The sequence below is a fragment of the Polistes dominula genome, unplaced genomic scaffold (assembly GCF_049000335.1).
Source record: "Polistes dominula isolate Pdom_NZ unplaced genomic scaffold, Pdom_raw_medaka contig_23, whole genome shotgun sequence".
Lineage (NCBI taxonomy): Eukaryota > Metazoa > Arthropoda > Insecta > Hymenoptera > Vespidae > Polistes > Polistes dominula.
The window spans coordinates 3,873,387-3,896,877 of NW_028300963.1; the positions used below are offsets into that span (position 1 = coordinate 3,873,387).

Sequence of the window (23,491 nt, forward strand, 5' to 3'; positions counted from 1 at the left end):
GTTGGATATCTTGCTGCTATGATTGGTTAGAATGATTTTTTCGACCAATAAGAATCGTACGTGAAAAATAAATAATTAATATTTAATTATAAATATTGGGCACGCTTTCAAGATTATAATTAGTTCAATAAAAATTGATTTAATGTTATATGACTATATTTGTGATATAATACATTATTATTATTATTATTATTATTATTATTATTATTATTATAGATATTATGTGAACATAATCGGGGACGTAGAAAATATTATTTATAAATGAAATAATTAAAAAAAGGTACCGATTACAATAAACGATATTTATTTGAATAGTTATTATCAGAATAGTAAATTGATACAATAGAGAACGCTTTTAGCAGGCCAACTTTTTTTTCATTCTTCTTCTTCTTCTTCTTCAATAATAATTAAAAACTATAAATATTTTATTTCATTATTCAATTGTAAGAGCATCCCAATATCTCATATCTTGGAGTAATAATTAGACGTTAATGACATAGTAATTGAGTAATCAAATGATTAAAAAAAACCCCAAAAAGAAAAATATATGCATATAACTGTGATGATGATACAGATAAATGTTAAACTTTAAAATAGATAAAATTTTTTTTAGATATTTATATGTATATATAATGGCATTGTAACTGCTCCTGTAACTTTGGCCTAAATTAAGAAAATTCTATACAGGATGATCTGACATTGCATCGAATCGCGACTCTTTGTATCCTACAGAAAATGATTATTCATATCAGACATATACTCTTTTTTTTCTTCTTACAGTTTCATGTCCAACCAAAAAGTATAATCTTATCCGTTGTTTTTTCTTTTCTTTTTCTTCTCTTAAATGGCATCAATATCGAAGTCACCCTCTTCGTCTGAATCATTTTCAACAGGTTTCGAAGCAGGTGCTGATTGCTGAGGTTTTAAAGATTGTTTTGCACGATCATCGTATTCAATCTGAAAAAAAAAGAAAGAAAAAAATCAAATGCTTCGTAATGGATGACGTAATATTACGAAGAAGTATAATGTGTGTATCATCGTTAATATCACCCACTTCTAAATCGTCATCTTCTTTGTCAGATTCTGATTCTTCTTCTTCTGCTTCTTTTAGCCACGTTAAAAACGTTTTTGCTTTATCATGTATTTCTTGAGACAAATCTTTCGATACATACTTTTTGCTAACTTTGCTTGCCCATTCAAATATGGCTTTCTCTTCTAATATATCGAAGTCATAGAAGAGCTAAAAAACAAAAAAAACAAGATTTTTTGAATCTGTACGAATGTGTACATAGAGTTATTAAATGATTGAAATCATACCTTCAGAATACCAGAAACTTTTGGCATCAGGGCATCTTTGTGCAGAGCTATTACTTGCTCGATTCCTCTAATCAAATACTTCTGCGCTTTAATATCGTCGTGGGTAAAACGAAGTAACAAGACTCGATACTTTTTGGCTTGAGCAGCGATTGACTGATCGAATAATAATTCTGCCAGTACTAAAGGTGCTTTAGTTTTGATTTCTAAACGTTCAGCCTCTGTAATTAATTCTTTATGGTTGTCCAATTGTCCAGCATCACGACGACATTTAACTAGTTTGTAAAACATATCCATTCTTTCTTTTTCAGTCTTATCAAGATCATCGCTAATGGTCATTCCTTTAGCCCCATCGGTCAGATCTTGAAGGCGAGCTCTAACCGCTTCCTCCGATACATCAACGGCCCACTTGTCATCGTCTTGTTCGTTATCAGCAATTTTTTCCGGAACCTCGACCACGATGTCGGAAGTGTTGTTCTCGTTTTCTGGAGATCCCGATCGATCCCCGTTGGTTGTAGCAGCAGTTTCCCCATTAGTACGAGCCTTAGAACGTTTTCCACGTTTACCTTCGGTTAGTGAGCTGCCTTGGACCGCGGGATTCAAGCTGGGCGGATTTTTCAAGATGTAAGTATTCAACTTATGATTGCTCTCGAGTAAGCCGTGATGACCGCAGGCTTTACATCTTTGCGAGATGGTTCCTTTTTTAGAGCTGACCATCAATTCAGTTTCCGGATTGTCGCAAGCTGGACAAAGGACATATTTTCTTATGAATCCGTCTAATAGATCTTGTAATTTGGTAGCATCGTGGGAGCCGTTAACTATGAATCTTTCATTTTTAAAATCGAATTGAGTTTGGGCCCCAAGTTCGCATCCAAAGTATTTGGTCGGATAAGTAGCAGGTCTTCCAATAGCTTTGGCAACGTCGACCATGTTGACCACCACGGTTTTTATGCCATTACCTTTACCCTCGACTTTGGCTTGAATTCGGGGCATTTTATAACGATAAAACGCATCGCTGACGTTACGATTAACGTTAACGCTCCCCATTTTGCTGGATGTTTTGTTTTCCTGTGCGGCAAAAGCTTCAGAAGCCTCCCCAATGAAAGTAACTTCCTATGAGCCGTCGTTGTGAATACGTTACGGTAAATCGTAATAAAAAACCTTGATATTTACGATCGTTCAAAAACGGCTCAGTATTAGAATCTCTGTCTCTTTTTCCCTCTTTCTCTCTCGGATGGGTTATTAATCTTTTAGCCCCTCTCTCTCTTTCTCAAGTTCAAGTGGGTAACGTTTTCGTTCTTGTTCTTCTAGATCTTCTTCCCACGTTTCCCAGCGGCAGTTTGATTGCTGTGTAGCGACGTTGCCAAGAAGCAATTGCTACCCGATGGTAGCTCGTAACGTGTCGAGTCAGGGTGGTTTTCGTTGTCCGCGGTAAGGTATGCCGCTCTACCCGCTAACGATAGTCACGTTTCCCTGAACGGTTGTAACTTCCGATGCCTATTACTGTTTTCAACAAAAAATCAATGTCATCAATTTAATACTACTTACACTATAGCAAACTGTAATGCAACAAGCTCGTATTCATTGAATTTTCTATAATTACGTACCTGGAAAATTTTGAGGTCCTGTGTTTAGGCAGGACCAGATGATTTAAAAATCGATGGGTGGTATCTTGATGCGAATTTTGCCTCGGTCTGATGGGCAGAGGGGGATATTCTTCAATGATCATACACGCTGCCTGTCCGTTTCTCGTGCCTCTAAGAATCCCTGGAAACCAGGTTGGTGTGATCGATTCACCGCTTGATCCTACTAAAGGATTGCACCGAACGAACGAGATGGTGTTGCCGTTTGTAAACCGCTTGGACGATGTCCTACTACCGCCGCCTTTCCTGTACACCGATCCTTTCTCTCTGGATGATATCCTGGATGTTTCTGCGAAGATAACAAATACCTTTTTTAAATCAACCTATTACTCTGGTTATATACTCTTTCAGTTATATGATTCTTTTATTCCTTATTTCAGTATTTCTTCTTTAGTAAGTGTGTACCTAGTTTTCTACAAAATCCTTCTTAAAGGAGAAACGAACCAAATTGTTGCATCACGCAATGACATTCCAGAGCGTTTATTTTTATTTTATTTTATAGTTTTTCTTTTTTCTTTTTTTTTTAACGAATATTCAAATAAGATTTTTGCTTCTTTTCTATTTTAATGATTAAACAGAAGTGTGTGTGTGAAGTAGAGTTTAGTTTTTGTAATCTCTCGATAATAGTAAAAATATCCTTTGTCCATTCGTAGTCGTCGATGACTTATATAGGAGGGTCTGCTAAAAGTTCTCAGGCAATGAAACATCTAATGAGATTTTCATGATTGGGTCATTTTTTTCTTTATTTCTTTTTTTAAACTTCACGGATATGCTCGTATTGGATTTTGGAATAATAATAATAATAATAATAAATATTCGCTGTTAGATTCATTTATCAATCGACTTATTAACGATTATCTGAATGATTTCCAAGAAACGCAGGCCATGCCAGTATCATCATAGCAAAGATCAAACGCGGACGCGTTCCGTTTAAATGTAATTCGTTGATTAATTATCAAGAAAGGTTTCGAAGGAGTCGGATAAGGAATATGTGATAAACTGAACTTTTCATGATTATGAAATAAGGGGGAATAAGAAACAAATGAAACAAACAACTTTTTTAACAAAAGAATGTAATGTCCTATCGACGATTGAAAGATTTCTATCTTTTTTTTTTTTTGTATTTAAAGCATCGTTCATACGTATAAATATATGTACATAAATTTAAAGTAATTTAAAAAAATGTATCTCTTCTTTTCGTCATAATTTTGTATAGATACATTGAACGCAGATTCCATTTACTAGAATTGGAAGAGTTGGTCATTTATTTGTCCTTTCGACGAAATTGCATGAATAAAATAAAATAAAATAAAATAAAATAATAAAAAGTTCTCTAGCGTAATTTAACTATTACAAAAGGTAACAAATTGAAACATCAAACAATAGAGCACTTACAACTTCTCAGACAGGTTTCCCGTGCAAACGCGACGAGGATAATGTTCGGAGGAGGAATCGCTATTTTCCATCGATCGATCTCATATATATATATATATATATATATATATATATATATATATATATATACAATTACGACGTTCTCTCGAAAGTTATAATCAAATGAACGATAAATTCCTTATTTTTATTAATAACAAATAATAATAAATGTTATAAAGCGTGCCTATAGTTAGAGAGATGTGTACGCATAAGGAGGAAATACAAGATAAGAAAACGTGAAGGATGCATTTGATGTTGTGAAAAAATAAAATAAAAAATAAAGACAGAAGAAAAAACGTGTTTTATTTGAATACGTAGTGTTACCAGAGAGAGTGTTATTTTTTTTAGATCGATATTATCCTCTTTCTCAATTGGAGGAATCATCTGAAAGATGCTGTGAACATTAAATCAATCCCTTCCAACTTTGATAAATCCTTTAGAAATTCTTCGAATTCAACTAACAGATCATAGAAATCTACTCAGAAAGCATATGAAGAGGCAGGAGGATGAAGAGGGAGAGGGTGGTTGGTTCGATCGAAGAACGATACACGTACATGAAGATACAAAGAGAGAGAGAAAGAGGAAAAGACATAAGAAAGTTGTAGGCATACTATGTTATTGGGGTCGACGATAGTAGTGGTGTGGATTGAAGATCGAAGGAGTTACCTGCTCGGTATAGACGCATAAGTCGTGATTTGCGACAGTTGCTGTTGCTGCCGTTGGTGCGAGTATGCGATTTTCTTTCGCTGCTGGACTCCGCGGCCCGACTTCGACCAACGATTTTAAGCTATTTGCGTTTTCCAAACGCGAAATAAGAAGAAGATTCACTGAATCGTAGGATTAGAATAAAAGAAAATCGAGAAGGGTGGAAAGTGAGAGAAAGAAAAAGGCTAATATAAAAAGATAGATAAATAGATAAATAGAGAAAGGGAGAGAAGTTGAAGGAAAAATGGAAAGAGAGAAAGAAAAAGAAAGAGAGAAAGAGAGAGAAAGATAGAGAAAGAGAAAGAGTGTCTTGCGCTACTGCGGACAATTCGTCGATAATTCAACTTCTTCGGCGAAGTTGTTAATGTAGATGACGATGATGATGGTGGTGCCTGGTGCTAACCCTCTTCTCAACACACTCGCACACGCACATACACACACCGTACGTGTGGAGAAAATGCAACCCCAAATCGTTTACTCTACGTCGTTGCTGGTGCTGATGATGATGGTGTTGCTACTGCTCCTGCTGCTGTTACTGTTGCTTGTTACTGCTGGTATTGCTGGTATTGCTGGTGGTGCTGGTTCTGGTACTTGCTCTAGCTTGCTGCTCTAGTCACCGTAATCGTGCGTACTCGTGGCTCTTTCGGTTCCCGGATCGGCCTACCTTGCGGCGCAGGCGTTCTCGATGCGGGAAAACGGAGCATCATATTGATCGAGCACCGCGACGACCGATCGGCCAACGCCGTACTCTCTCTACTCTTCTCTTTCTCTCTCTTTTTCTCACAAATATACACATACGAATAGAAATTCTTTGCTGAAACGTAGATAAATAGAAATTCGTCAAAGATGCATACTCGATTAATTTTTTTTTTTTTACGAAAAATCAGCCAATCTTCAGCCCATGTCCGATTGTCATCTTCTTACACTCTTCGCTAGACTAAAAGAGATAAAAATCGTTTGCTACTATTAAATATTAACAATTTTTGAGTATTAGTTAATGTAATATAAATACGAATAATAAAGGATAAAAAATGAATGAATATTATATCGGCCACGAGAACGGGGTTGTTAACATTAGCCGAGGTTAAAGTGTTCCAGATCGATGCTGTTATCGACGCATGAGGATAATACGATATTTATTTACTTTTTTTTAAATTTTATTTCCTAGAAGAGGTTTCTTTCTTCATTTAAATAGGTAAATCTTATTTTTATCTTTTACATGACGTTACATGGTAAAGATAACACATGGAGAATTTAATCTCGATAAGTATACTAAACTCGAATTTCACTATGACGATAATAAATCACTCGTATGTAATTATATCGTGAGATAATTTCTTTGCATTTTTATGTTAGAGAGAAAGAGAGAAGCTTTGGGAATAAAATAACAAGCGTTCGAGTGGGTTGAACTTAATCATCGTCCAGGCATTTAATAATGCCTCCGCCATTGATAACGTTAAGGATCACGTATCTAACTTATTGTTCAATATAAATTTAAATCGAATTAATCGTTTATTATTAACAGTTTTTTAAGCTCGTGCATATCTAATGTAAATAGTATTTATTCATTTACTTATTTACTTACACGCATAAGTTCAAAATTAGATGGTGTAAGTACATTCGACTAAGGCAATGTAAACTTTGTTCTTATTCGTGAAATTATGTTTAACGCTATGACATATATCTTGTATGCCCCTGGTTCTTCCAGTGCAATAGAGGAGGAACCGGAACGAATGCAGCAAAGTTCAAGGTGAACGCAGGTGCGCAAGACGATTATGCTCAAAGCTATGTACTGCCGTTCGATATTTTGCACCAGTCCCATCACACGTGCAACATATGCAAAAGCCACAATTTTAGGACATTTTATTGTTTGTATATTTACTTTGCAAGTAGTGAATATGTGCCACGTAACTTTAGTTAAATTTATGCTCAACCCCGATATTACTGATAGATCTAATAATAAAGTACTTTTTATAAATGATGATTATAACAAGAGTCGTATATTTACTGATAAATCTACGATAAATGCATAATGAAACTTGTTCGCAATGATATTCGAAAGGCTGACATACTTATGTGCACAAGGTTTACGATGAATTCGGAGAAAGTAACCACGTAAGATTGTGTCTTCTTTTCCTTTTTCGTCGTCTTCTTTTTTTTTTTTTTTTTTTTTTTTTTTAATAACAACACTGTGCTGCTTTTTGTGAAAAAGAAAAACTATTCAAAGAATTTTCAATTGATGACAAACGAGAAGAAAATTATTAATCGACAATTTATTTTCCATTTATAAACGCAGATAACAACTCTCCTTCCTAACTTAACAAAAACTTATGAATGTAAGTACGTATGTTGTTGCATCAGCTGTTCAAGCCGATATTCGATCTACTAATGTCGTATTTGTTACTTATTTTTATTTTTATAGGCTTCTTAAATTAAATCGAAATGTACGCAAAGAAGATATTTAAATTATTCTAATGAAGTCACGTTTTCCATTTAAAGTCCGCATTTACGTGATATTGTACTTTAAAAAATAAACTTTAAACTGTAGTTTTACTTATTCAAGACTGAAAGATATTTAATTTAATCAAATTAATCATCAAATGAAATATTTCATTATAAAATTGAAATTTGTGTCGTTGATTAAAAACATTAGTTGGAATTTATAAAATAATAGTTTTACGAAACATCCTGTTCACTTTGTCATCATTAGTCGACGATACATTGACTTTATCAAAATATTATTAAATAAAACATAATTATTCATGATACGATCATTACTTTTCAAATAAAAAAACTACTCTCTTTGACGTAAGTTCTTTTGTATTTACGTATGTTTGCGTGCATATGGCATGCATGATCAAACTGCGGTTGTTTAATCGCCATCTTTGCGGCACCTAGCTAGGTTCAATGATCAATTTTAAAAATAATTTCTCTTAGAACTTCTTATAAATTATTGTTCTAAATTAAACTTGCTTGTAAATAGAAGTATAGAAAATTCTATTTTTATAAATTACCTTATTTTTACAATTTCTATTCTAAGCTATAACGAACAAAACAATTATAATAAAAAGATAACTATTAGCTACGATGCTTAAAATTTCTTTTTTTGTACATCTGATTGATTTGTTTTTAATTTGACTCTTCTAAATGTGCGAAAACATTTTTAAATGACTTTAAATATTATTAAAGTTGGCTATTATTTATATATTATATCGACATTTAAATATCAACAATGAGGAAATAAAATTTTTCTTTTATTTATACTTTTGAGAGAGAGAAAGAGAGAGAAAAAAAGTGTTAACGGAAAGTTTGTGTTTCGTTTTGTTCAAGGTTTGTAAATGTTAGTTTCTCTTTCTCTTTCAACTCTCCATCCCTATCTCTATCCTCCTCCTCTCAGTTTTATTTTCGTTAGTGAACCAAACCCAAAACTTGATGTTAACTAATTTATATGTTTTTTATAAATAAACATATACATGCATAGATAAGAAAATGAATCGTATACTCTTGAAAGAATGTTTTTAAGTAAGAATGACATTCGTTTTCCTGCCGCTAACAAAATTGTTCTCATTGGTATTAATCTTTAACGAAATTAGTTCGAGATAAAAGGAATTTATTACTCTTTCTTCCTCTTTCTAAAGTTTCTTCCATGAAATCTTGTTTGAGAACCACTGTCTTTATCGATCGAACAGTATTATTTTGCATCACTATCAACTCTCTGCGCATACTTAAGGGTCAAAACAGGCCATCTTAAGTTAAAGATAATGAAATGATTAAAGAATAAAGGAACTGAACACAAAAAATAGAAAAAAAGACAAGAAAGAGAGAAAGAAAACAAATGGAATCACGAAGTGAAAGCTTACGTACACAATTATTTTGCCAACTAGTTGGTAATATTTTCTCTTATCAGGGACGTTACATGGTTCGATTAAGTTAGCAAGATTTAATGTCGAGATTTCCCCTCTCGAGAAGGGACTATACTCCTAATGAAAAACAATTCATCGTTTAATCATTTTGATTGTTATACTTGATAATGTTCTTTTCAAGATTAGATATATATGTTTTTACATACAAATATTTGAATCGATTATCAATATTATTAAAATTATTAGGTTAAATGTTTATGAGTGTTCCAGATGATGATTATTCTATAAAGTATAATCGCGAATTTTTACTTTGAAAAAAAGAATCTTGAAAATTTAATAGAGAAGTGGAATGACTGACAGATAATAGGAAATCTAACAATTTGAATTTAAATTTAAATTTAGAACGATATTTATATTTATATAAGATTGATTAAAATGGGATATTTTGTGAAAGTCATTCTCTTCGTTCATTGGTATAGACGTTATTATAGCATAAGCACAGTTCCAGAAATAAGTTTCATTACTTATATGCATAATTCTATTTTCTTTCTATAACTAGAAGCATATATGCACGTATATGGATCCTCAGCTAATGTATTTAAATATATATTTGCATAGGAATGATCTAACGAGAAGGGTTTGCCTGTCCAAACTTTCCAATTCTAACTGTTATCATATTTCTGTACAACTTTGTAATAATAAATTATCAGTAATAGTAAACGAATATACAACATACAAGATATCAAATTCCACCGTATTCGAAGATCCTGATTTAGTTGGAACGTCGTGTCAAAATAAGTTACGAAAGGTATTACATTAAATCCGGATTATATTAATAAGAAAGATTATAAAACAAGTGTTAGTGGAGACAAGAATGAACTAAATATTTCTAATACGTTTAATATATTCTTGTATATATATATATATATATATATCGATACATATTGATAATTTTCTACAAATTAAGGAATTTATCAAAAACTGAGATTATTCTAAGTCTCGAATCAACGATAATAAATGTATTATAAATACATCTACAATATTTCTCTTGGACGTTCCTTTTATTTACGAATTTTAATTGAAATTACATTTAAAAGAGTCACCTATTTATTTTCCGATAGTTTAGCATCAACAATAACATGACAAAAATTCTAGAATTAATTAACAATTATTTTTGTTTCTTAAGACAATAAACAAACGAAAGATTAAAATGAGAAAATATATGAAATAAATCATGCATCGATGGAAACAGCGAAAATGAAATATCGTGCTTTCTAAACCTTTCGGAAAATGTTAATAGAGTTGCATTTTTAATATTCCTTCCTCCCCCTATTAATGATAAGCATCGTTCACATAATGCATTTTATTTTCATTATTTACCCGACTAATGTAAGAGTGACGAAGCAATTCCTCCTGTCACATAACACAAACTGGCTAACTGTGATGGCTGTGTTCGTGATTCAACATCTTCCTCTCGTCGTTAAATCATATCACGTTTGATAATAATTGTCCTGTACATTTTCGATTATATACAATCGATATTTACAAATCTATACTTTCCAACTTTTTTTATCGAATCAAATGATATACGTGGGTGAATATGAAATCACGAATAGGCAAGATTATTTTCTACTAAAAATACCTATTTACAGAACAATTTTTTAAATATTAAATAGAACATCGAAGTCAGACATGTCATATTAATAATAATTTTTGGTTGGTCTATATAAACATTTACTTATAACAATTATGTATGAAAAAAGGAGAAGAAATTGGTAGCTTAAGAAGAAAAAGGGGAGAAAGAAGAATGGCAGGAGAAGGAAGCAATTAACTAGCGCGTGTTAGAAAAAGAGATAGAAGGAAATAGAGCACGAAAATGAACGATGATGAAATAGTGAAGGAAATAGAGACAAAGAGAGGGGGAGAGAGAGAGAGAGGGAGAGAAGAGTACTTTTAAAAAGCTAAAGAGCAAGAAAAGCGACATCGATTTTCGCGTAAAGGCAAGAGCCTCGCAAATCGGTGCACGTTCTCGTCTCCAAAATGGCTGATCGCTAAAATTAGCATTCGACAAGGATGGAAAGAGAGAAAGAGAGAGACAGACATAAAAAGAAAAAGAGTAGGTGGGCAGTGGGGGATAAAGGGGAGAGAAGACTCGATAAGGAGCGTGTGCTGAGTATGTGTGTGCTTACATATATGTGTTATGTGTATATTTGTATGCGTGCGTTTCCCGTACGGCTCGTTATGAATAACATATTAATAAATAAAGAAATAAGGAAATAAATAATAAAATAAAATAATTCTTACCTTGTCGTCGAAGAAAAGTCATATAAAATGGTATCGCCCTGCTGGACGGCCGCTTTCTAGCGTGAAAATATGAGTGGTAACGACGTTGAGCGTCGAGACAGATGGATTGCCCTAACGAAGGGGACACCAGTTTCGTTGCAATGTCTCCTACGAAATTTAAATCCCTTCCTTCTTCCTCGACTACAACGTAAGCAATGATGTCGTTCTCCGCTTTCTCGACTCCTTATTTCTTATTATGAACGAGCACTCCTAGCTCGTATCCGATCAGGGCGTTGTAGTTGGCACTTAACGCACCGTGACTCCTGTTCTCTTTTTTTCTTCTTCTTTTTCTCTTCTTCTCTTCTTCCAGATAACTCTTTTCTTGACAAAATTCAGGGAATTTGGATTCGCTACGAGTCAAAGAAATGTCTTCGTTACAGATCGAATGAAGTCTCCTTTTTCTTTTCTTCTCTGTCTTTCTTTCGTATTTTTCTTTAGAGGATAAAACCTCTTCGCAATACTCAACGTTTAAAGAACGTCAAGATAGAATTCGCTATCTTCCTTGCTTTATCTAGCGTATTATATCGTTCCTGTCTTGCCTTTGCAACGTGTTCTATTGGTGAAAAAAATGCTCCGACTTAAAAGACGGCTACTACCTGAATACAACTGCGAGCCGAGAGCAGTGTCAGGACCGTCGCACAATTCTTCACACCCCTCACCAACCTGCTGTGCTTCCTTACGCCGTCACACCATTGGTCTGAACTTTAGTTTCTTCTAGATTATTCTAGTTATATTTTCCTATTAGTATTTCTTTTTCTTCCAATTCTTCATTATTATTATTATTATTATTATTATTATTTTCTTATCTCTTTCTTTCTTTCTCTGTCTTTATTTTTTTTATACAATAGGATTTAGGAAAAACTGCTGAAGTTTCGATCTATTCTTAATAGTATATATATATATATATTTATTATTATTATTGGTATTTTTATTTCTTTCGTAATATCACATGATTATTTAATTGATAGTTATTTTCGTGACATTTTTCTCAAAATAGCAGCAAGAATAAATATTATACTACATTTGATAGAATTGACATTTAAATATAAAAATATACACGATCCTGTGTAGAATTTTTTAAATGTTGTTCTTTAAATGCAAAGTATTTTTTAAACTTGACTTGTTGCGACCCTGATTATCAATATAAAAATAACTAGTATATAACTATACTCTTATACCTTGTGCATATACCAGTGTGTCCCAATGTAATGCCAAGAGGCAGGATTTTCTCCCACGTGGGAGCCTTCGTGCGCATGCGCATGCTGACGTTATAGCTCGACGGCGATTGTTTCCATAGATGTATTTATGAGCAACAGAAGGTACGCGTAAGGAGCTCTTCCTACTCTACGGTATTTCAATTGTCACGGGGCTCTAATGATTCCCCATATTTGAGTGAAGTATATACATTACTGAGGATTAGATAGTGCGCATGCGTGGGAAAAATCTCACGTCACTGATATCTCGCTTGTGCTCGAAGCGGCGCAGGTGCGTTTCTCCTATTTTAGGTTAACCAACAATTAAGTGAAACAAGAAAAAGAAAAGAAAAAAATATTGAAAACACTAATAATATCTTCTTTATACGAGTATTCATATCGACACATGTTATTTCTATCAACAATGATCTTATTTACTTTCCATCGATATATTTACAGAACAATATTTCATTTCTATTACAATAATATTTTTCTAACAATTTTATAAACACTTAAGCTACATTCTATAAACATATCTTATTAAAGTCCTAATTTCCTTTTTTTAACTGTTAATAATCTTGTCAAATTTGGATTGTTCAATATTTCGTTGGTCTCTTTGGCTTTTGTTCCAATAACAAAAGAAAAACTGTATAATTTAGACCAACATCTTAGAAATATGTTTCCGACTTTGTGTATAAGCATTATAGAAAAATGATCCAAATCCTTGCCTTGATGAAAGTGACACGCGAAAAGCTAATTGTTATTCTAAATAATTAACTAGACTTATATATAGTTTTGAAAAGAAATGAAAAAATGATTTTATTATTAAAAAGAGATATATATATATATATATATACATACAAGGCAAGGCACCTGAAGAATAGTTGACTAAACAATACAAGTATATATATCTATATATATATATCAGACATAAGTTTTTTGTATAGATTTTAATATTGTACCACTTTCATTGTTGACAGTGTTCAAGGGATCGTTCTTTTCTTTATACTCGTGTCAATTGTTATCAAAGGCTCGATCAAAAAGTACGTAATCCTATGCAATTTTATGAATGCAGCATAATGTTTATTGTAGAAACCAATAATACAATCCGTATCGAATGTCCGTTTTCTCCTGTACAACATTAGAAATAAGTGTTAAATAGTTTACCCTTAGTATAGCTAAAAAGTAGTGAAACAGTTTAAGTAAAACATGATTCACTCTATATACGTAAGGCTCCTGTCCCTGGCATTGTACATTTTGAATGCAAACACAATGTGTTTTTATTATAGAACATTATCTACAAATAGATCTACATACATGCATTATAAAGGAAAGCATTTGGTCCGCTTTTGCTCAATAACTGAATGGTAGTCAACCTTAGAACCAAGGGTAAAGTTCTCTAATTTTGTATCTTCTTCGGCAGAAACTTTTCTCAATTGTTTTTCAGCGCAATTCGGCACTGTTTTAGATGATACAATCTCATAAAAATCATTGGTCCGTCCCTGAATTTGTACCATTTTCTGAGAGCTACTTTCTTTCGGAAACATAGGATTAGCAAGCTTTATTTCAAGACAATGATTGTGTTTAGTCTTAGTTGCTTCTTTTATTTTCATACCCGTCTCTTTTCGTTCTTTAACATTTCTCTTCTGTAAAGGTACATTAAAAATATCCGATAAATAACATTTAGAATCTACTTCAGTCTGAGAAGTTAAATCCTTTGTAGTCGTTAAAGAAATTGCTTTAGAATCTATTAACTGTTTTTCTTTGGAAAATGTTGAAATATGTTTTTTCCTTTCGTTTAGACTTGTGTTTAGATTTGTGCTTGTTTCGCGTCTCATCGTATCTTTTTTATTTAAAAAAATCTGTTTCGGTATTTGAACAAACGTTTTGTCTACTTTAGAAAATTTCTCCCAAGAAGGTATATTCAGTAAACTGCTTACTTTTCGTAATTCGTTAAACATATCCACTGTGTCTTGCAAAGGTTCAAAGAAAATTTGCCATTTCCGACACTTTGAGCTTGTATTTTGAATTATTTTATTATCCTCTAAATAATTACTCCTTTTCTCTTTGTTCAATGTACTTATTTCTTGACACTGTTCTTTTAAATTGCTCGATGTATTTATTAATTGTGAGTTAGACGCTTCTTCTTTTAAATAATTAATATTATTACTCGCTTTTAAATTTGGCGTACTTCCAACTATTTTCAAACTTTTACAAATACACTCAATCGTCGAATGAGTCTTACATTTCCTCTTGTCTAATATTTCACGTTGTTTCTTAGAAAAGCTAGTCCATCTATCTAATTCTGTGAGTGAAGAACCTACTGAGAACACGTATTTACTAGAAGAAACACTTTCTTCGTTTATGGTTATTTTCTCTTTTATTAACGTATCTATACTATTGCATCGTTGTTGCATATGACTAACTTTTGAATTATTCCTTATTGTATCTTCCACTAACGACGAACAACAAGATCCGGTATCGATTATGCTATCTAACGAAGCTCTTAGATAACCTCGGAGAGGCAACTTTTGAGAGAAAGCTCTATCTAAATCATCCGTTTCAAAGGAATGTATTGTCACAGGAGAACTTTGGCCTATATCGGAATATCTTCTAATAGGTAATTCTAGTGTTTTACTTTTTTTCAATTTTTTCAATTGTTTTTTTAGCTGATGTTTATTTTGTTCAGTTCTAGTTTGAATATCTGTTGTTGTTGCTGTTGTTGCTGCTGCTGTTATTGTTGTTGTTGTTGTTGCTGCTGTTGTTACTGTTGCTGTTTCGTCGACACCTTTTAAATTAACTAGAGATTTATTTCTAACATCCATCGAATCAAAGATCAATTTTTTAAAACAACTGATTTTATTTGATTTTATAGTTTGTTGTTCGATAACTTTTTCTTGTCCTAGTTCTCTGGAAACAAGGCTTACGAATGGTACCAAGATTTGGTGACAATTTGATTAGAAATGGTATTTCCTCGGTTTTCGACTTTCCAATTTTCTTCATTAATGGTCGATTTTTATTCTTATCCTGTAAACGATTTTTTTTAAATGAATGTTGATTGAGTCGATCGTGACCATGATTTTTTGATTTCACCTTTTTACATTCTGTATGTGGCATCAAAGAAGCCTCTGTTGTTGCTTTTATTGTATCGGACGGATTAAATTCTTGATTTGGACAAGTCTCATCTAACAATGCGATTGCATCAACTAAATCCATGTAAGCCTTTCTAGGCGTAATACCGATTGCTTTTATTATTTGGGGAGTTTCTCTTTCGACACTATTATCCTTTTTTGAAATAAACTCAAATTTTAATTCTTTAGTAACGCACGGACTCGAAGAGTCCAAGTTTCTATATGGACGAATCATACATTCTGACGAGCTATTTGTCATAGAGAAGTTCTCATGGTACCATGGAGTGATATCAAGGTTTTTTGGTCTAACAGCACATCCTGACACATTGATCCTATCCTTTGCTAGATTTTCGTTAACGATATTTGCAAAATCTTCAATTGATTTCGATAAAGCTTTATTCCATGCTAATTTCTTTTCTTCAGGAGTTTCTGCGACCTTTGCTTCTTTATTACTTGACGTTGTGTAAAATGTGGAACCGTAAGACAGTTCTGGCGATACCACTTTTGTAGTCTCATAAACGATACGTCCTTGAGCACAGGGTAAAGTTGGTTCGCCGTCCGTTGAAGCTTCTTCTGGCGTTAATGGTAGCGCCGCACCACGACCAAATTCTATGAACCACAGCTCGTCCCCCAACTCGCTTTCTCACTTTTTTTCGTTCATATCTTTATTCAAGTAATGCAGCACATAATGTAGAACTAAGTCGTAGCAATACTTATACTCTGTCTAAAAACAAAAGAGAAGATCATACAAGATTAAATGGTTTTATCGTTGTCCTTCTTGTTGTTGTTGCTTTATCTTACAAAATGCCAACCATATTTTCTATTAGTTGAGGCCGATGTCTGCGCACCGTTTTCACAGCTTGAAATATATCTACTTCACCATGTTGTATTACTTGTTCTATACATGCATTTGCGGCACAATAGACCCCACAACGACTTCTTCCATCAGGAGACACCACTGCTACTGGACCATAATCCGTTCTTTGTCTCCACCGTTCAACCATATTCATTAGTTCTACTAAGCTATTCGTAGATGTTGGCACTCTATGACCCATAGGCCAACACGTTAATTGAAATAACTGAACTGTTTTTGGAGGTGCTTTCACTCCTGCCATTAACTCGGGTAATGAAATGATTTTTTTATTTATTCTAAATACCTGTGTAGAAAAGTATGTTATAGAAATATATTTTAACACATAACGAAGGAATAAACGTATGAATACGATTTTGATCTTACTTACCCAAGTTTTAATATTTGTATAATGATTATGACTAATATGATCAATAGTAAATACAGGACCATATTTTTTTGAATGCCTTCCTTCTGGCCAAAAACTTGGAAAATTTGTAGAACCCTGTGGTGGTACGCATAATACAACAACTGCTGCACATTCATAATCGTAAACTAAAGACCAAAATTCGCCACATGTGTTTCTAAGAGGCCACTCGGTAACAATGTATTCTCTTGGTTTTGTGTAGCCCTACATAAGTTAGAATAATCATTAATTATAAACAATTTAACAAATAATGTGGATATAATAGATTTCAAAAAGTCTATTTTAAATTCTTACGTCCACAAAGACAGCATTTATATAATCTGTGAAATTGTTCCCTTGGAAACTAGTAAGGTACGGTCGAAAGTTATCAGCTAAGTAAAGGAAATAATAATCATTTGAAATATAAATCTATATATGAAATATAAAATACGCTTACATTGTTTCCTATTGATTTTTTCTTCAAATTTTATTCAAACTTACGCGGTACGACCAAAACATCTCTATTCTTTTCACGATTATCAGCCCTGTGTCCTCCTGCACAATCTCCAATTGTAAATCGTGGCGTTTGCTTACATATCTGTTGATACTCTCGTAGATATTCATTCATTTTAGTTATAGGATTTTTGATACTTTTTTGTTTCAAACGTAGCGATAATTCCGAAACTGGAAACCACGAAGTACCGCATATTACAAATTCTTCCAAAGTATCGTATACAAATTTGTACTGTTCCTGGAATAATATATTTCATAAGTATATATATATATATATATATATTACTACTCTTTACGATGTTTAGAATAATTTTCATCAAATCAATGCACTAACGTACCAAATTTTCTATCATTCCTCTTCTACTTTGTCTCAACTTTTTTAAATATCCAAATACATCAAAGGCATCTTCTTCTTCAGCTAACTCCATATTAGCATCTATTGCAAGATACACTCCTGATCGACCACCACCATCACTTTAATTGCGAAGAGAAAATAATCACAAAGAATATAAGAAAATATAATATATAAAATAAAATAAAAATTATTCAATAATTTGTGCGTAATGCGTGGACAAAATGAGAGTGCAAAGACTTACTTGCAATGAACTACCATAGGACCTGATTCATTTTTTATAGTAGATCCAACAACTGCTCTAACACGACGACGAAATTCTAATACTGCGTTACCAAAAGGACAAGTGTGAGAGTGCCATTCGGTATAATGAAATTGTAGCAATGTTCTCTCTTCAGATATTTCCTACAAATATTAATATTAAATATATCAAGAGCGAAGTTTTAATTTCAACGTTATTTCTATTTCATCCGCTATAATTACCTCGCTTTCATCTTTTTTATAAAGTTTTATTGTACGTATATGAAAATTAGCTAATTGTTCTTCTTGTAATATAGAAACTCCAATACCTCCATATTCTTCATCCTTGTCTTTACTTGCTGGCCAGTACTGGACACACATGACCTACGAAATGGTGTACAAATGATGATACAATAAATTTCAAAAGTATTTTCGATAACTTACTCGTATGAAGTCAAATGTTTTCGTAAGCATAACAATGCAAGATGCTTTCTCTTGCCAAACCATTCGCCAAAATTCTGTTACAGTATTTTCCATAGGACCTTGAGTTACAATATATGCATTTGGTTTCAAGATACTCTATAATATGAAAAGAAGATAAACATTAAAATTGCCAAATAATATTATTCAAATGTAATGTATGAAGATAACAAAACATTAACATACTTACATCTACATAAGATGCATTAACATAATCGGAATCTGTTTCACCCTCTATCGTATCCAAAACCACTCTGTTATAGTCATCTGCAAACAATAACAATTGTTAAAAAAAAAAAAAGAGGATAATGCAGAATAAATCTAGATAAAAGATAAATTTGTAATGATATGTTATTATGGTATTGTTTTTGAATATGTATGCAAAAAATTAAAGGCAAATAAATATAACGAAAAAAATGAAGATAATTATTTTTGCTCTCGTTTATGTTTCATGTAGGATTCATTATAACAATTAGCATTCATTATAAAAATTGGAATAAATTAGATCATATGCAATAATTTGTAACACATCAATATCTACGCATCACAAACTGCAACGAATAGTCATAAAACATTTATTAAAAGTATACTAACTTACCGGCAACAGTTAGTGATAGCACTAACCGTTTGTAGCTGGTGCATCTTCATTGGCAGGTACTATGGTAGGAGTTAGATCCATATAACGGGATCTTAATTCAGTGTAGGATCCGGATTCGAATATTCGGTATCCGGATTCGAGCTGTTGTGTCATGTATTTATCTGGATGTCAAAGAATCCGAATATCCTCAAATCTGGATCCCACGAAGAGTCCTAGTACAGTCTAATGTTTTATAAGTTTAAACACGTCAATCACCACTCGCATAAAATAAGCTTATAAATAATATTTTCCTAAAGTACAAAAGCGCATATTTCAAAGCATTAAAAAACGTTCCTGTATTAAAATGCAATGTTTGCTTAAATGTCATGACAGAAATTTATACGTAATCGAAGCTCAAAATATCACACAATATTAAACCAAACAGAATTAGTTATTTCGTTGAAACAAAACATTTCAACATTGACAATAACCACTAACTATCGCTTTGGATTAAATAATGAAGAACAATTTGTTTTTTTTTGTTTTTTGACGATACAATGCTATTATAATTTATACCATTAATACTTACATGGAATACATTTCTGGTTTTGATTCTTTTCTTTATTCACTGGTTTTGTAGCGTGTCTACACGAATGCGATTCTACCTTTGCTGCTGTCTAAAATGAAAAAAAAAGAACAATGAAAAGAAAGAAAATTAATATGTTCTTTAATGAAAATATAATTTCTTACTTGAAATTCTACTCGATATAGAACTGGAAATTTTCTCCGAAGCTCGCAAAGCTTTGGAAATTGCGAAAGTTCGGTTGGTGCTGTAGGCAACGTAGTGCTCATACTGCTACTAAGTTCCTCCGTTGCTAAATGCATCAAAGCAATGTTATGACATTCGAATCATTTGTTTGTATCACATTTGAACTTAAATATTTGAACTTACCAAAAGAAATGAGGCCACTGTTTAACATGGATAATTTAATTTGACTTGGAATGGAAACCAAGCTATGTCCAGGATTTAAATGACGTTTTCTAGGTGGCTTCTCCGGTGCTCTAGGAGCACTTCTACTTCTACTGTGATGATGATGTTTCCTGTGCGTATGGGAATGAGAATGAGAACCGCTAGCAATTGAAGTGGCTCCTGTACGATCGGAGCAAATACTGCTCAAGCCTAAAACACCGCTACCACCTCTACCTCCACCACCAGTTGATTGCGTTCTTAAGGATGACATTTTCTGAAACAATAATATTACTTTATACAATACACTTGTAAATATGTAAAACATTTCAAATATTATTCTCGTGTAAAATTTTAGAATCAAAATTACCTGAGAACAATTCAATTTAGCCGATAAACGATATACAAATGGTATATGTCAAACTATCCGTAATTCGATCAAATTATTCTTTCCAAAGATCCATCCTTGAATAACTAATTGTTACAACCCTTTTTAAAAATCCTTATGTCATATACGCGTTATCTCCATTATGTTAGAATATTTGTAATATTTCATTTCAGATTAGAGAAACAATCTGATAACAAATGATAAAATCTGCAATAAGAATGACATATAATATTAAGCAATTATTTTTAAATATATATGTGAAATTAAAAATAATATTTTGATTGAAATAACTCTTACTTGTTTTGTTTATAGATTATAATTATCCGTTTATGTATATTCCAATGTATCGTCTTTTGATTTTTGGATAGATACGCACGGCAAGTCCAACAAAGTGTAAATCTATAAAGATCAAAATTAATCATTTTATTCAATCGAATTGATGATCTTATCAAAGAAATCTTTCAAATGATTTAAATAATTGATACAAGTTTCAACGTACATTAGACATTTTTGAAATGTCAATGATAAGGTGGTACTATTATTAAACATTATAATATAAATTACACACGACTAAGAGATTTGCTTTTATTCATTAATTTTTAAAATATAACAAAAATAGAAACAAAACTGATTTAATATTGTATCTATTATATATTATATATATGCATACTTATACAAATAAGAATAAATTAAAGTAAATGAGGGTGCTCGGTGGTGGCTCCCTCATTTAAATAGTAGGTTTCATAGAAAGGCGCGAAAACGAATTATTAACCTTGATATTCAAATTAATTAGATCAAGGAAACATTTTAGTACTCTATCGATCTATTTTTGTTTTTTAAATTTATTCTTTAAATACAATGACTACTTCTTTTTATTGGCACATCATTCGATGTTCAGTTGCATCAATAAGATTATTACTGTATATTGCATATGCAACATTAAATGAAAATCAAGAAAAATAAGTGGATAAGTATACGATCGAACATTAATCTAATCAATATTTTGTATCTAGGGAAAAAATGCATAATATTTAATGTAATTCGACATTATGAAATATAAAATAATAATTACTATATTAGTGGAATTTTGTATAGAAATCATATTTCTTTTCTCAAGATAATAAAAATTTCGATAGAGATATTTTTTCTTCGATTCGTTGGACTACACACAGGGATATTCCATACCGAAGGTTAAGCGTCTTCCGCTAAGAATATAAATATAAAAATAAACTCATACCATCTCTGTCGAAACTCTCTTTTCAAACAGTTAGGTACAGCCGACGCGCGTTCATTACTACTTTTATGCGAATAATATTTTTTTAATTTTTTTATCTAAAATATAGGCGAGGTAACCAATAGGTTTTTTTTGTTCTTTTTTGTCATTGATTAAATGAAACAAAGATAACGATAAATAAAATACTTATCAGATGATTGTATTATGCATTCCCTTATATTGCAAATGACAAAATGCACATAATCTCTTTTTGTTGAATAATAAAAATTCGATAGAATCACATAGTCGATCGATAGAAAATGCAAACGAGAATGTCGTACAAAATCGACATACCATAACCGTGATTCTCGTAGATATATCGAAGATTCAACCGGCGCCAAATGCGGACATATTCCTCGCGCGTGTCTCTTCTTCTTAGACGAAAGGCCAATTATTTTGATCCTTTTATTCACATGAAAATCTTGTCAAATGCACGATAACATTTGATTAGGATAAAGGATGAATTATAGGAATAGAATAAAACAAAAAGAAAAAGGAATGATAAAAACGTTAAAATGTTGATTTTATCCTTTTAAATCTTTAACGCTCGCGGACTTTTCGACGACGACGACGACGACGACGACGATGACGACGATGATGAACGACGTTGATGTCAAAAAGAAAAAAGAGAAGAAGCTATATTTTATCTTGGATTATTTATTTAACATTAGATTAGTATCTTGAAAATATTCTATAAATATATATATATATACTGTGTTATTTTATTATTAGTGTTTCCTTCGTCACGATAGAGAAAAAAATATATATTATTTTAAAAGCGCGAGATGAAAATAAGAGATATAATAAATAAAATGAGTTTATTCGTATATAGGACGAATTAAAATGGATTAATAATAACAATAATAATAATAATAATAATAAGAGGAATAAGAAAAGTCCGAGCGAGGATAATGACGGCGATCACGTTTCCGAGTGCGAGGTCGATGACAGACTGACGCAGGCCGACGCGACGACGACGACAACGGCGACGACGACGACGACGACGACGACGACGGCGACGGCGACGGCGACGGCGACGGCGACGAGAACCCGTTGACGGTCAGTCGTATAACTCTTTCTAACATGGGATCGCGGGAACCCTCGGGGCGGCTACGTTCTCTACTAGTAAATGTAGTGGTGGGAGAGAGGACTGGTGGGAGGGGTGGGAGGTTGAGTCGGTAATAGTAGTAGTAGTGGCAAACGTTAACAATAAGAGCGTGTTCACAGTCGTGCAGTCGTCAGTGAGAGAGCTCCGTTCCTGCCTGGTGCTCCAGTCCGATAGCGCCGTCGTCTCGACGCCGACTCCGACGCCGACGGCGCGCCAAGGGCGTGGTCCTACCACCCAAAACCCTCCCCACCCATCACCCCTCTATGCCCCTCCCTAAAATCGCGTAATAGCTGCGTTATATACTATTGTCGCTATTGTCGTACTTTTCTGCACGCGATCATCGGCTCTCCTCCGCCAACATTTCCAATGCTGATATTATTTTTATATGCTCGAAGTCTTGAAATAACCCATAATCTCTTATAGAGAAGAGATTGAGATTTTCGTATATTTACTTTACTTTATTTTAATTTACTTTACTCTTTACTTTACTCTTTACTTTACTTTACTTTACTTTATTTTTTATTTTTACAGAGAAAAACAAATCGATAGATTGAAATTTTTTTTATATATTACATGTTTTTATCGTATAAGATTACGTATACACCAATTAGTTAATTGAATTAATTCATATTAATTATATGTATTAACGATTTATCGATCGATAATTATATGAATTTAATGAATGCATCATTATTAGGAAAACGATAAATT

At 32.6% G+C, this 23,491-nt stretch overlaps 4 protein-coding genes and 1 long non-coding RNA gene across 12 annotated transcripts; 1 reads left to right on the plus strand and 4 right to left on the minus strand.

The window, feature by feature from the left end:
• Positions 1-287: 287 nt before the first annotated feature.
• eIF5 (eukaryotic translation initiation factor 5) lies at positions 288-2,361 on the minus strand. The gene is made up of 3 exons (XM_089172832.1): positions 1,318-2,361; positions 1,055-1,240; positions 288-957 (listed from the first exon to the last, which is right to left on the minus strand). The coding sequence occupies exons 1-3, from the start codon at positions 2,359-2,361 to the stop codon at positions 841-843; spliced, it is 1,347 nt and encodes a 448-aa protein (XP_089028958.1). The 3' UTR covers positions 288-840.
• Positions 2,361-11,874, minus strand: LOC149032526 (uncharacterized). Of its 4 annotated transcripts, none has more exons than XM_089172836.1 (4): positions 11,264-11,874; positions 5,058-5,178; positions 2,922-3,246; positions 2,639-2,817 (listed from the first exon to the last, which is right to left on the minus strand). In XM_089172836.1, the coding sequence occupies exons 2-4, from the start codon at positions 5,074-5,076 to the stop codon at positions 2,778-2,780; spliced, it is 384 nt and encodes a 127-aa protein (XP_089028962.1). In that variant the 5' UTR covers positions 5,077-5,178; positions 11,264-11,874; the 3' UTR covers positions 2,639-2,777. The 4 variants fall into 4 exon arrangements, with proteins under 4 accessions (XP_089028960.1, XP_089028961.1, XP_089028962.1 ...); XM_089172837.1 differs by lacking the exon at positions 11,264-11,874 and adding an exon at positions 5,416-5,893; XM_089172834.1 differs by lacking the exon at positions 5,058-5,178 and having other exon boundaries at positions 2,361-2,817; positions 11,264-11,873.
• On the plus strand, positions 5,951-7,903 carry LOC149032527 (uncharacterized). Its single transcript, XR_016176662.1, has 2 exons — positions 5,951-7,432; positions 7,519-7,903. It is a non-coding gene; the product is annotated as an uncharacterized LOC149032527 (long non-coding RNA).
• A 1,682-nt stretch (positions 11,875-13,556) lies between the features above and the next one.
• LOC107065686 (uncharacterized) lies at positions 13,557-16,266 on the minus strand (the record flags this gene model as incomplete). The annotated part of the gene is given in 2 exon segments (XM_015319595.2): positions 13,557-15,389; positions 15,391-16,266. Coding segments are annotated over 2 exon segments (2,448 nt in total), but the record flags the coding sequence as incomplete, so codon positions are not given.
• On the minus strand, positions 16,194-23,195 carry Ptp36E (protein tyrosine phosphatase 36E). Of its 5 annotated transcripts, none has more exons than XM_015319591.2 (16): positions 21,967-23,195; positions 20,697-20,798; positions 20,382-20,606; positions 19,997-20,288; positions 19,795-19,919; positions 19,634-19,721; positions 18,658-18,734; positions 18,432-18,566; positions 18,231-18,371; positions 17,992-18,152; positions 17,734-17,869; positions 17,384-17,633; positions 17,198-17,274; positions 16,868-17,107; positions 16,439-16,783; positions 16,194-16,350 (listed from the first exon to the last, which is right to left on the minus strand). In XM_015319591.2, the coding sequence occupies exons 4-16, from the start codon at positions 20,283-20,285 to the stop codon at positions 16,270-16,272; spliced, it is 2,145 nt and encodes a 714-aa protein (XP_015175077.1). In that variant the 5' UTR covers positions 20,286-20,288; positions 20,382-20,606; positions 20,697-20,798; positions 21,967-23,195; the 3' UTR covers positions 16,194-16,269. The 5 variants fall into 5 exon arrangements, with proteins under 5 accessions (XP_015175077.1, XP_015175078.1, XP_089028946.1 ...); XM_015319592.2 differs by lacking the exon at positions 21,967-23,195 and adding an exon at positions 20,899-21,053; XM_089172820.1 differs by lacking the exons at positions 19,795-19,919; positions 19,997-20,288; positions 20,382-20,606; positions 20,697-20,798; positions 21,967-23,195 and adding an exon at positions 19,092-19,277.
• Positions 23,196-23,491: the final 296 nt, after the last annotated feature.